The sequence below is a fragment of the Oncorhynchus mykiss genome, chromosome 21 (assembly GCF_013265735.2).
Source record: "Oncorhynchus mykiss isolate Arlee chromosome 21, USDA_OmykA_1.1, whole genome shotgun sequence".
NCBI lineage: Eukaryota > Metazoa > Chordata > Actinopteri > Salmoniformes > Salmonidae > Oncorhynchus > Oncorhynchus mykiss.
The window spans coordinates 51,613,985-51,628,419 of NC_048585.1; the positions used below are offsets into that span (position 1 = coordinate 51,613,985).

Consider the following 14,435-nt stretch of genomic DNA (forward strand, 5'->3'; position numbering starts at 1 on the left):
GAGGAGGAGAGAGGCTCACTGGCCTCACACTGTGTTAAACACCATCATATAACCAGGGGAGAGGAGGAAACCTGTTATATGGGAACTTAAAACCATCAGAACACAAGATTCCTAACCCTTGAGCTCTTGAGACTCTGCAGCCAGTCGACTAAAATGCAAAAATGTCATCAAGGTCTTGTTGTTGTACGTTAGCTTAGTTGTGGAGATATAAATGGGTCTATCTGAGGAAAGACCTAACTCACGCTCACACTACCCCGAGACTACTTCCTACTTCTTATAGAGGTAACTGTCCTGCTCTATAGAGATAACTGTCCTGCTCTAAAGAGATAACTGTCCTGCTCTAAAGAGGTAACTGTCCTGCTCTACCATCAACACTAACCCGAGACTACTTCCTACTTATTTTAGAGGTAACTGTCCTGCTCTACCATCAACACTAACCTGAGACTACTTCCTACTTCTTATAGAGGTAACTGTCCTGCTCTGCCATCAACACTAACCTGAGACTACTTCCTACTTCTTATAGAGGTAACTGTCCTGCTCTACCATCAACACTAACCTGAGACTACTTCCTACTTCTTATAGAGGTAACTGTCCTGCTCTACCATCAACACTAACCCAAGACTACTTCCTACTTCTTATAGAGGTAACTGTCCTGCTCTACCATCAACACTAACCTGAGACTACTTCCTACTTCTTATAGGAGGTAACTGTCCTGCTCTACCATCAACACTAACCCAAGACTACTTCCTACTTCTTATAGAGGTAACTGTCCTGCTCTACCATCAACACTAACCTGAGACTACTTCCTACTTCTTATAGAGGTAACTGTCCTGCTCTACCATCAACACTAACCCAAGACTACTTCCTACTTATTTTAGAGGTAACTGTCCTGCTCTACCATCAACACTAACCTGAGACTACTTCCTACTTCTTATAGGAGGTAACTGTCCTGCTCTACCATCAACACTAACCCAAGACTACTTCCTACTTCTTATAGAGATAACTGTCCTGCTCTACCATCAACACTAACCTGAGACTACTTCCTACTTCTTATAGAGGTAACTGTCCTGCTCTACCATCAACACTAACCCAAGACTACTTCCTACTTCTTATAGAGGTAACTGTCCTGCTCTACCATCAACATTAACCTGAGACTACTTCCTACTTCTTATAGGAGGTAACTGTCCTGCTCTACCATCAACACTAACCCAAGACTACTTCCTACTTCTTATAGAGGTAACTGTCCTGCTCTACCATCAACACTAACCTGAGACTACTTCCTACTTCTTATAGAGGTAACTGTCCTGCTCTACCATCAACACTAACCCAAGACTACTTCCTACTTATTTTAGAGGTAACTGTCCTGCTCTACCATCAACACTAACCTGAGACTACTTCCTACTTCTTATAGGAGGTAACTGTCCTGCTCTACCATCAACACTAACCCAAGACTACTTCCTACTTCTTATAGAGATAACTGTCCTGCTCTACCATCAACACTAACCCAAGACTACTTCCTACTTCTTATAGGAGGTAACTGTCCTGCTCTACCATCAACACTAACCCAAGACTACTTCCTACTTCTTATAGAGATAACTGTCCTGCTCTACCATCAACACTAACCCAAGACTACTTCCTACTTCTTATAGGAGGTAACTGTCCTGCTCTACCATCAACACTAACCCAAGACTACTTCCTACTTATTTTAGAGGTAACTGTCCTGCTCTACCATCAACACTAACCCGAGACTACTTCCTACTTCTTATAGGAGGTAACTGTCCTGCTCTACCATCAACACTAACCCAAGACTACTTCCTACTTCTTATAGAGATAAGTGTCCTGCTCTACCATCAACACTAACCCGAGACTACTTCCTACTTCTTATAGAGATAACTGTCCTGCTCTACCATCAACACTAACCCGAGACTACTTCCTACTTATTATGGAGATAACTGTCCTGCTCTACCATCAACACTAACCTGAGACTACTTCCTACTTCTTATAGAGATAACTGTCCTGCTCTACCATCAACACTAAACCGAGACTACTTCCTACTTATTTTAGAGGTAACTGTCCTGCTATTGTCTCCATCACTTATATCTGACAGACAAACAAACATAGGTGTAAAACCAATCTGTGGGCAATAGTGGCCCATGTGGAGAGATACCCCATCTGTCTGACCTTAAACACCCCGACCTGGTCTCTCTGTGTGAGACCATGATGGTTTTATTGGGCCTGCATCTGGGGAGAAGAATCCAATAATGCTGTTTTGAGGGCCTGGAGGTGACAGGGGTGGTACTGTGTCACTTCGTGTCTGCCCTCTGTCTAGGCTGGGGTATGCTGTGACACGCTCGCACACACGCACACACACACACACACGCACACACGCACACACGCCCACACGCACACAGTACGGAGCAACGGCATCAACTCTAGAGCTTTCCCCAAAAAATATCAACAAAGGTATTTGGTTGTTGAATGTTTGACCCACCACAGCTTCCTCACACTTCCTGTTCTTGTAAAGCCTACCTTGGGAATCTGAAGCTGAGGTTGTTGAATGTTTGACCCACCACAGCTTCCTCACACTTCCTGTTCTTGTAAAGCCTACCTTGGGAATCTGATGCTGAGGTTGTTGAATGGTTGCTATTTGCTGCAGTTGAACTGAGGGCAGTTCTCAAAACCCAAGATGTAAAATTGATTCTTTTCAGAAAGCCAGTCTACCTGTTCTCTCTTATTCAGTGGTTAATATTTTACTTTCACACCAAGGACGGTGGTCTTGCAATGTAATATGTGTGTTTTTTTTACTTCTTCAGCTAGTACCTCAGCTCCCTGCAATGCTATGACAGCGAACCCCCCCCCCCCCTCTACCCCTTCCCTCCCTCCCTCCTCTGGGAGAGCTTATCTTTCCCCAGTCTGTCCCTGTTACCGGTTGCCCTCCAAATCACCTGCCCACAGTCTATGAGATGAGGAGGAGTTCCCCTCATCTCCTCCAGCCAGCCATCTTTTTTTCTCAATGAAAACGTGTTGTGTCTCGTTGAATGACAACAAAGACTGAATAATTCCTACTATTGATCAATCCCCAGCGAAGGGGTGTAGACTTCAGCTACCGGCTTCAGCTTGCCTCAAGAGAAAATGTTGTGTTCCCGATCAACCTGAAAAAACCCTCGCCGAAGTCCAAAACCAACAAAAGCGTCACAAAATGTCGTCATAATATATGCACCTACTCTTCCGAACCGTTTCGGCTGGGAAGCAGGCACATGCATTTACAGACGCTATGGCAGCGCAGAGAGGCTCTCTGCACTGATCCAAAATGGCCATGAGAGACCATTTTCCTATAGTGTAGACAGAAATAAATCAGCCAGATATACATTAATGGAGAATCCGGACCGCATTTTGAATCTCTACCTGGAAATTGTTCGACTGTGGCCATTCAGTCTGCATCGGCAGTTGATCTGGTTCTTGGTCGACCGGTGGATATGACATATTCTCCCCGATAGATCATTCATTGTAATAAAGGCCATTGATCTTTATCATTCTGGTAAGAGTGCCTTGAGTGTGCTATGTCCACACAGGTCTACCATTCTATTCTATGACTTGTAAGTTCATAAGTCAATTCTGTTCCATTTTTCGGAGCGATTCCTTCAGACAAACTCAGTGGATTAATAATAATTTGTGTCACAGACTTCTGTTCCGACGCCATTCTTCCTCCTTCTTAAAATGTACCCCTCTCCCCTATTTCACTTCACACACCCCCTGGGTTAATTAGAAGTCCCCCTTCCTACCTCCTTTCTTCTATCCCTCCGTCCCATCAGAGCTTTGCACTCCTAATGCGCAGCAGCTCCGCTTTTCCTCAGGAAGACTTGAGACAGACAGACAGACAGGGAACCTTCAAAGAGCCACTCTAAATATACTGTGTATGTAGCCAACATAAATGAGTAAAGATAATCTGCCTAGCGCACCCCCGTTCCCCTCAAACCCCCTCATCTCCTCCTCCTCCTCCTCCACCCCACCCCAAACACACAACGCAACAATAGCATCAGCCCCAACAACTAAACCGACAAACAAACAAACTCTAAAACCTCGATCAGCAGGAGGGGAGAGAAAAAGAGAAACGCTCGACTGACAAAATAACAACGCCGACAACAACAACAACAACAACAACAACAACAGAGGAAGAAAAGAGGCCTCCGAATTCAATTACAAGGAAATGAAAGTCAGAGATAACATGCTGGTGTCAACAGGCTGCCCGGCTACTGTGTTCTATTCTTCTGTGTTCTATTCAGTGTCCTATTCTTCTGTGTTCTATTCTTCTGTGTTTTATTCTTCTGTGTTTTATTCTTCTGTGTTTTATTCTTCTGTGTTCTATTCAGTGGTCTATTCTTCTGTGTTCTATTGTTCTGTGTTCTATTGTTCTGTGTTATATTGTTCTGTGTTCTATTCTTCTCTATTTTATTCTTCTGTGTTCTATTGTTCTGTGTTTTATTATTCTGTGTTCTATTCAGTGTTCTATTCTTCTGTGTTCTATTCTTCTGTGTTCTACTGTTCTATGTTCCATTGGTCTGTGTTCTATTGTTCTGTGTTCTATTCTTCTGTGTTCTATTGTTCTGTGTTTTATTCTTCTGTGTTTTATTCTTCAGTGTTCTATTCTTCTGTGTTCTATTCTGCTGTGTTCTATTGTTCTGTGCTCTATTGTTCTGTGTTTTATTCTTCTGTGTTTTATTCTTCTGTGTTCTATTCAGTGTTCTATTCTTCTGTGTTCTATTCTTCTGTGTTCTATTCTTCTGTGTTCTATTCTTCTGCGTTCTATTCTTCTGCATTCTATTCTTCTGTGTTCTATTCTTCAGTGTTCTATTATTCAATGTTCTATTCTTCTGTGTTCTATTCAGTGTTCTATTCTTCTGTGTTCTATTAAGTGTTCTATTCTTCTGTGTTCTATTTAGTGTTCTATTATTCTGTGTTCTATTGAGTGTTCTATTCTTCTGTGTTCTATTCTTCTGTGTTCTATTCAGTGTTCTATTCTTCTGTGTTCTCTTCTGTGTTCTATTCAGTGTTCTATTCAGTGTTCGATTCAGTGTTCTATTCTTCTGTGTTCTATTCTTCGGTGTTCTATTTGGTGTTCTATTCTGTGTTCTATTCTTCTGTGTTCTATTTTGTGTTCTATTTGATGTTCTATTCGGTGTTTTATTCTTCTGTGTTCTATTCTTCTGTGTTCTATTCTTCTGTGTTCTACTCTTCAGCATTCTATACTTCTGTGTTCTATTCTTCTGTGTTCTATTATTCAGTGTTCTATTCTTCTGTGTTCTATTCTTCTGTGTTCTATTATTCAGTGTTCTATTCTCCTGTGTTCTATTATTCAGCATTCTATTCTTCTGTGTTCTATTCTTCTGTGTTATATTATTCAGTGTTCTATTATTCAGTGTTCTATTCATCTGTGTTCTATTCTTCTGTGTTCTATTCTTCTGTGTTCTACTCTTCAACATTCTATTCTTCTGTGTTCTATTCTTCTGTGTTCTATTATTCAGTGTTCTATTATTCAGTGTTCTATTCTTCTGTGTTCTATTCTTCTGTGTTCTATTATTCAGCGTTCTATTCTCCTGTGTTCTATTATTCAGCGTTCTATTCTTCTGTGTTCTATTCTTCTGTGTTCTATTCTTCTGTGTTCTATTATTCAGTGTTCTATTATTCAGTGTTCTATTCTTCCGTGTTCTATTATTCAGTGTTCTATTCTTCTGTGTTCTATTATTCAGTGTTCTATTCTTCTGTGTTCTATTCTTCTGTGTTCTATTCTCCTGTGTTCTATTATTCTGTGTTCTATTATTCTGTGTTCTATTCTTCTGTGTTCTATTATTCAGTGTTCTATTATTCAGTGTTCTATTCTTCTTTGTTCTATTCAGTGTTCTATTTAGTGTTCTATTGTTCTGTGTTCTATTCAGTGTTCTATCCTTCTGTGTTCTATTCTTCGGTGTTCTATTCTTATGTGTTCTATTCTTCAGTGTTCTAGTCAGTGTTCTATTCTTCTGTGTTCTATTCAGTGTTCTATTCGGTGTTCTATTCTTCTGTGTTCGATTCTTCTGTGTTCGATTCTTCAGTGTTCTATTCAGTGTTTTATTCAGTGTTCTATTCTTCTGTGTTCTATTCTTCTGTGTTCTATTTGGTGTTCTATTCGGTGTTCTATTCTTCTGTGTTCTATTCTTCTGTGTTCTATTCTTCTGTGTTTGATTCTTCTGTGTTCGATTCTTCAGTGTTCTATTCAGTGTTCTATTCAGTGTTCTATTCTTCTGTGTTCTATTCTTCTGTGTTCAATTATTCAGTGTTATATTATTCAGTGTTCTATTCTTCTGTGTTCTATTCAGTGTTCTATTCTTCTGTGTTCTATTTAGTGTTCTATTCTTCTGTGTTCTATTCAGTGTTCTATTTAGTGTTCTATTCTTCTGTGTTCTATTCTTCTGTGTTCTATTCAGTGTTCTATTCAGTGTTCTATTCAATGTTCTATTATTCAGTGTTCTATTCTTCTGTGTTCTATTCAGTGTTCTATTCTTCTGTGTTCTATTTAGTGTTCTATTCTTCTGTGTTCTATTCAGTGTTCTATTTAGTGTTCTATTCTTCTGTGTTCTATTCTTCTGTGTTCTATTTGGTGTTCTATTCTGTGTTCTATTCTTCTGTGTTCTATTTTGTGTTCTATTCGATGTTCTATTCTGTGTTCTATTCTTCTGTGTTCTATTCTTCTGTGTTTTTTTCTTCTGTGTTTTATTCTTCTGTGTTTTATCTTTCTGTGTTATATTATTCTGTGTTATATTCAGTGTTATATTATTCAGTGTTTTATTCGTCTGTGTTCTATTCTTCTGTGTTCTACTCTTCAGCATTCTATTCTTCTGTGTTCTATTCTTCAGCGTTCTATTCTCCTGTGTTCTATTTTTCAGCGTTCTATTCTTCTGTGTTCTATTCTTCCGTGTTCTATTATTCCGTGTTCTATTATTCAGTGTTCTATTATTCAGTGTTCTATTCTTCTGTGTTCTATTCTTCTGTGTTCTATTATTCAGTGTTCTATTCTTCTGTGTTCTATTCTGCGTTCTATTCTGTGTTCTATCCTGTGTTCTATTCTTCTGTGTTCTATTCTTCTGTGTTCTAATCTTCTGTGTTCTATTCTTCTGTGTTCTATTTGGCGTTCTATTCTTCCTGGTTGTGATACATGGACCTATTCGGGATCCTTGAGACATCCCTAGCCTAACCTTAACCCTTACCTAAACCCTAACCTTAAACCTTACCTTAACCATGTTAAACTTTAACTTCAATTACTTTTCAGAGAGGAGAGAGAGGCAGTGTTACTCCTGGATATCACTCCACAGAGGCAGGGTTTGGGATTTCATACTGTGGAGTGGGTGTATTTTCTTAGAGTTAACCATAAACAAACTTTTGTGAACTTTTTCTTATCCAACCATGAATTCCCTAGAGACAGTAGTAATTGGCGCTATAGAATGAGACAACAGGCACGCAACAGGAGAATCAACCAGCGAGCTCAAACTTTTACTGGAGAAAACCCTCAATTTGAATCAGACCTTTCTGAATGATTCTGAAACACTGTGAGAACCAGTCTCTTTAGCTAACATTCCACTCCTTGTCCTTGCCAAAGACACATGACATGGACTACAGGGAGTCGGTTAGCTGAAGAGACGGGTCCCCAGGCTAGTGAAACACCCATTGGTGTGTAAGAAAAGCATCATTATTAATATGACAATTCAACCATTACTGAATCATTCCTTGCCTTCCTGGATAATGGTTCTAACAGTGTGGATAGATCCAGCTCAGTATGATCAGGGATCAGAAACAGAAAATGTCTTCCTTGTAGTCACCATGGTGGAGGGAGTTGACATAACTACTGTAGAATACAGGGGAGAGACACCAAGTGAGAGTTTTTGTTTTGGCAACAATAATATAACCAATATATCTAATATGACCAACCATTTTACTTGTCATTGGCTATTCATGATTAAGTAGCAGTAGGACTGCTATGTAATACATGACTGGGTGGTATACTGACTCATAGAAGATGATGCCCTGCAACAAAACAACCATATTATTTTACTCTCTCACTTTCTCTCCCACTGTATTCCTTTAGTTCATCTGATACTTTAATCCCTCCCTCACTCCTTCCTTCCTTCCCTCCCTCCCTCCCTCCCTCCCTCCCTCCCTCCCTCCCTCCCTCCCTACGGTCCTACCTGAGGGGAAGCGTTCGATGACGGGCTGGCTGTCCACCTGCAGGGTAGCGTTGCCACCACTGCGTGTGAAGCGCACCACGTGGTATTTGCCGTCGCTCACCATCACCGCGCTCTCCTCGATGACAATGTCATCTGTTCCCACGTTGAAGATGACGCCGATCCTTCCCTGTTCCTAGGAGAGAGAGAGAGAGAGAGACAGAGAGACACAGAGAGAGAGGGAGAGAGGGTTATAGGGAGAGAACATGTTTCATCTGTGTTCAGTGTGTACAGGTGAAAGGTGTGTCCAGTGTCTGTATATGAACAAGCAGGTTTCAAACCTGGGTCCAGGTCTTCCGGTGGAGCTTAGGACCATGTTATCAACCTTAGCTAAAGCCTACAGTCAGCATTATCTCCGGAAGCTGTCGCCACATTATTTTCAGATCTCAGAAAAGATTGCCCATCACTTTTGTGTAGTTCAGCAACCCAGGTCTACTAAACATTAATGAAAGGGCTATCCAAGTATGTATTTCCATAAAGTCTGTCCAACATAAACCTTCTCCAGCATGACAGGTACCTGCAGTGGCCAGTGACCCAGTGTGTGTTCTGATCACTGTTGGGGCATAATGGTGGGCAGTCATGCTTCAGCCAGGTAGAGTGTAGAATGGACTACTCTATTACATTTAACATTCACCACCCTCTTTAGGTCCTCTCTCTCTCTCTCTCTCTCTCTCTCTCTCTCTCTCTCTCTCTCTCTCTCCTCCTTTACCTCTACTCTCCTCCTCTACCTCTACTCTCCTCCTCTCTACTCTCTACTCTACCTCTACTCTCCTCCTCTCCCTTTACCTCTACTCTCCTCCTCTACCTCTCTCTCTCTCTCCTCCTCTCCATCTCATCCTCTCTCTCTACACTCCTCTTCTCTACTCTCCTCCTCTCCCTCTACAACTACTCTCCTCCTCTACCCCTCTCTCTCTCTCTCTCTCTCTCTCCTCCTCTCCATCTCCTCCTCTCTCTCTACTCTCCTCCTCTACTCTCCTCCACTCTACTCTCCTCCTCTCCCTCTACCTCTACTCTCCTCCTCTCCCTCTCCCTCTACTCTCCTCCTCTCCCTCTACTCTCCTTCTCTACCTCTCTCTCTCTCTCTCTCTCTCTCTCGCTCTCTCTCTCTCTCTCCCATCTATTAGTGTTGACAGCCTCCTACTGCTTCAACTTTATTACAGTCTACCCACCTCTCTCTCTCTCCTCTCACATCCCTCTTTACCCCCCCTTCCCTCCTCTCCTCTCCCCTCTCCTTGTAGTAACCATGGTGGAGGGAGTTGACATAACTACTGTAGAATACAGTGGAGAGAGGGACACCAAGGGAGAGTTTTTGTTTTGACTGTGCCTGTTCACTGCTGTGGTATGACAGACGGTTCATTCCCATTGGCCCCCTGTCCGTGCCTTTTCCCACAGCACTTCCTGGTTTGACACAAGGGGTCAAGCTCATTTGCTGGAGTGGGTCGCGGCGCGCAGCACGCCGCTATCTGTCCGCTCCAGACCCCCACATTTTGCAAACATCTCCATTGATTGCTTTATCTAGTTAGCTATGTGGATTTATTTAGCGGAAAACCTTCCCCACATGGCACCATTTTGTGAGGTTCAACCATGGCTTTAGCTTGGAGCACTGTTTGAATTATTCATTCAATATTTTAGGAATATTTAAAAATAGCTGCTAAAATGTTAAAAGGACTAAAGTATTGAGTTAATGGAGTAAATAAGAGCAAGAGGTTGGGATGTAAATTAATGAGTTGTGTAATCACAGTCAAATTTGTGCATTCTAACACGCACTTCGGCGGGATAAAATAGTAACGTTATTCAACGGGAAGTGCAATTGGTTGACATGGACGATTAAGACCCTAATTGTGATGTTGTCACTGGTTGTGCTCGGAGCACGATTAATGCCTTTAAGGGCTCAACAGTGGCTGAGCCACATGTAACCAATCAAGCTGTCTGTCGGGTGACTGAAGCTTGTTCATTTTGAATAGTGTCACCTACTGCACCCACTAAAACAGAGGCTTAAATACAACATACATATCCATTGAGTTGAATTGTTGACATTAAACAGCTACTTTGATGGGGGAAAACTGATGGAGCGGTGACCTACATCCCTTAGTGTACCGCAGGGATGTCAATCTCAGGCCTTCAAAAGGGTACATGGCTCCTTGGCACTTCATCAATCAATTAAAGTTATTGACTGTCCAGAGAATCCATACCCTACCTGGCTTCCTGTGTCTACATCCACTATTGAATAGCTGAGAACAAGCAGCCATGGTGGCAATTGATGATTGATGCCACTTTATCAAACCACCGTTTTACTCCCAGAGAAAAGCAACAAAATGGCGGAGGTTAGCCAAATGCTAACAGAGTGCAGTGAACAGTAGCTGAGGACTTTTCCCGCCACAACACTGCCCGCCCACAATGAAGCGCTAAGGCTAATTGCATTACCTTTTTCATCAAGAATTAATTCAATGTTCCACTGGGCAATTCTTTTCTCTGGGAAATGAATCTTGTTTTTGCGTATTAGCAGAGGGGAAGAGCATGGAGGAAACATAATTTGTGAGAGATTAGAATACAGAGAGATTAGCATTAATGTTCCTCAACATTAGGGCTTCTTCTTCTCTCTCGCCAGCACTGGGGAATGTATCACCTCCATTACACAAAGCAGCCGGCGGGAATCGCTGCTTTTTAAAGGTGATTTCTGTGTTGCCATAATGACATTTTAATGGCCGTTCCATTAAAAGGGAGACTCCACTCAAAAACAATCTTTTGTTTTCATTAGTCCACTGTTGATACAGTCCCAAAATGTTTTGCATGTCAGCCGTCAAGTTTTCAAGATATTGGACTTTCAAGAAAAAGTGGTCACCGGCCACATCATCATGATGATGTAAAATGCAGAATATCTCTGGATGGAAAATAACCATAATCCCGTATAACTGGGAGAGGTCATGCCCATACAGTAACAATGAAATGAAGGGAGAGGGGAAGATGGCTCAGGAACAGTACACACCTCTCTGTGGTGGAATACACACCTCTCTGTGGTGGAATACACACCTCTCTGTGGTGGAATTACACACCTCTCTGTGGTGCAATACACACCTCTCTGTGGCGGAATACAAACCTCTCTGTGGTGGAATACACACCTCTCTGTGGTGGAATACACACCTCTGTGTGGTGGAATACACATCTCTCTGTGGTGGAATTACACACCTCTGTGTGGTGGAATACACACCTCTCTGTGGTAGAATTACACACCTATCTGTGGTGGAATTACACACCTCTCTGTGGTGGAATACACACCTCTCTGTGGTAGAATACACACCTCTCTGTGGTGGAATTACACACCTCTCTGTGGTGGAATACACACCTCTAATGTGGTGGAATACACACCTCTGTGTGGTGGAATACACACCTCTCTGTGGTGGAATACACACCTCTCTGTGGTGGAATTACACACCTCTGTGTGGTGGAATACACACCTCTCTGTGGTAGAATTACACACCTCTCTGTGGCGGAATACAAACCTCTCTGTGGTGGAATACACACCTCTCTGTGGTGGAATACACACCTCTGTGTGGTGGAATACACATCTCTCTGTGGTGGAATTACACACCTCTGTGTGGTGGAATTACACACCTCTGTGTGGTGAAATACACACCTCTCTGTGGTAGAATTACACACCTCTCTGTGGTAGAATTACACACCTCTCTGTGGTGGAATGCACACCTCTCTGTGGTAGAATTACACACCTATCTGTGGTAGAATTACACACCTATCTGTGGTGGAATTACACACCTCTGTGTGGTGGAATACACACCTCTCTGTGGTAGAATTACACACCTCTCTGTGGTAGAATTACACACCTCTCTGTGGTGGAATACACACCTCTCTGTGGTAGAATTACACACCTCTCTGTGGTGGAATACACACCTCTCTGTGGTGGAATACACACCTCTCTGTGTTTTCCCTTTAAAAGCTTTAGGCAGAGTTGTAGGAGGATCCACAAGTCTATCATTCCAAATTTGGTTGCATAACATGACTTTTTGGTCAAATGTTGCGTCCAGTAGGGTTTTAGAGTCAGGTGTTACTGTTATAAGAAGGGCCAAGAGTTGTTCCTGACCACCTGATCTTACTAGTCATAACTGTAGGCCCTAGCCTATATTTCCATCAAAATATATTGTACATTGGTGTCAGAAATGGGACGTAAAAACCTAGGCTACAGAGAGCATTTCAGAGGGGAAATGTGGAAATATCCGTACAGGGAATGTGAACCACACACACAGACGCCCCGTGCGTCTGTGTGTGTGTATAGGTGTGTGCTGGGGTTATCAGTCCGTCCCTAAGGGGGCTTTGCCGTCGATCAGACAAAACTAAAGTGTGAGAGAAAGACATGAAGAAAGAGAGTGGCAAAGGTAGAAAATGAACGATAGAATAACAAACGGGTAAGAATGAAATAGCAATAGCTCATGAAAACAAGAAGACGGGGAACCTGAATGATCTCCAAGGGCTTGAGGTGCTTTGTGATCAAAGAGTCTGTTGAAGATGTCAAGTTGGCTATTTTTTATTTTTTTACACATCAGAAAAGTCAATTAAGACGGAGAGAAGTAAAAGACAGAAGAATACGTTTTTCATGGATTGGTTCCCTGCATTTCTTCCCTAAGTGGCTCACGGATAGAACAACGGTTCCATTAGTAGGACTGACAGTCTTACTTTCTCTCCTCTCTTATCCCCCTATCTTTACCCCTCCACTACTCCATCTCTTTATTATCCCTCTAAGTGTGATGCCAGAAAAGACCAGGAGGAAGTGTAATGACGAACGAAGGAGCCAATCATGACTGCCAGTAGACGGGGGTAGACGGGGGATTGGTAGAGGATGACAATTATTTAGTTTACAAGGAATAATTCTGTATAATTTCGGTTTTACGGTGGAGTCAATGGAGAGAGACAAAAACTGAAGTAGGTATGTGGATATATTGGCATGAAAATATACATTGAAAATAAATGTTTCATTTCTTAAAGTGAAAGTGGCCTGTATCACTGCTTAACCCACAGGGATGGATTTACATAGTGTACCATGTCATCCTTACGTCATGCTACATATAGGGGGATGCCCGGATGATAGCGGAAATGACTGCATGACGCTAATCAGAACTAGGAAATGAATGTTAGAATGGGCATAATGAGATTGAGTTAGTCAGGGGTCTCTCTCTCTCTCTCGCCCATCTCCCTCCCTCCCTCCCTCTCTCTCTCTCTCTCTCCCTCCCCCATCTCTCTCTCTCTCTCTCTCTCTTGCCCCATCTCCCTCCCTCCCTCTCTCTCTCCCTCCCCCATCTCTCTCTCACCCCATCTCCCTCCCTCCCCTCTCTCTCTCTCTCTCTCTCTCTCTCTCTCTCTCTCTCTCTCTCTCTCTCTCTCTCTCATCTCTCTTTCTCCCCCATCTCTCTCTCTCCCCCATCTCTCTCTCTCCCCCATCTCTCTCTAGTCCCCATCTCTCTCTCTCCCCCATCTCTCTCTCTCCCTCATCTCTCTCCCCCATCTCTCTCGCTCCCCCATCTCTCTTTCTCCCCCATCTCTCTCTCTCCCCCATCTCTCTCTCTCCCCCATCTCTCTCTCTCCCCCATCTCTCTCTCTCATTCATCTCGCTCCCCCATCTCTCTCTCTCCCTCATCTCTCTCCCCCATCTCTCTCTAGTCCCCATCTCTCTCTCTCCCCCATCTCTCTCTCTCCCTCATCTCTCTCCTCCATCTCTCTCGCTCCCCCATCTCTCTTTCTCCCCCATCTCTCTCTCCCCCATCTCTCTCTCTCCCCCATCTCTCTCTCTCCCCCATCTCTCTCTCTCTCTGTGTTATGTAACCATAAAGAATAGGTTGTTATGTAAGACTAGGCCATACACTAGCAGTTCAACCCTTTTTACATTCACAGCTAAAACACTTCCAGGACTCATTTGTATGTTTGTCGTTATCTGTGGCAGTCACCTTGAGAAAGTTTCCCCATCTCTTCATCTTAATAGCCCTTTATCTCTCTCTCCCTCTCTCTCTTTCTGACTCCCTCCCTCCCTCTCTTCCTCTCTCTTTCTCTGACTCCCTCCCTCCCCCTCTTCCTTTCTCTCTCTCTGACTCCCTCCCTCCCCCTCTTCCTCTCTCTCTCTGACTCCCTCCCTCCCCCTCTTCCTCTCTCTCTCTGACTCCCTCCCTCCCCCTCTTCCTC

The 14,435-nt window shown here is 42.9% G+C and overlaps 1 protein-coding gene across 5 annotated transcripts in view; it reads right to left on the reverse strand.

Moving 5' to 3' along the window:
* LOC110500696 (neurexin-2) overlaps nucleotides 1–14,435 on the reverse strand; it is a 1,070,834-nt gene that overhangs the window by 43,586 nt on the left and 1,012,813 nt on the right. For all 5 annotated transcript variants that reach the window (XM_036958142.1, XM_036958143.1, XM_036958144.1 and 2 more), the window contains one exon: nucleotides 8,217–8,388. In XM_036958142.1, coding sequence (XP_036814037.1) covers nucleotides 8,217–8,388 — 172 coding nt within the window. The remainder of the gene's footprint in view (nucleotides 1–8,216; nucleotides 8,389–14,435) is intronic.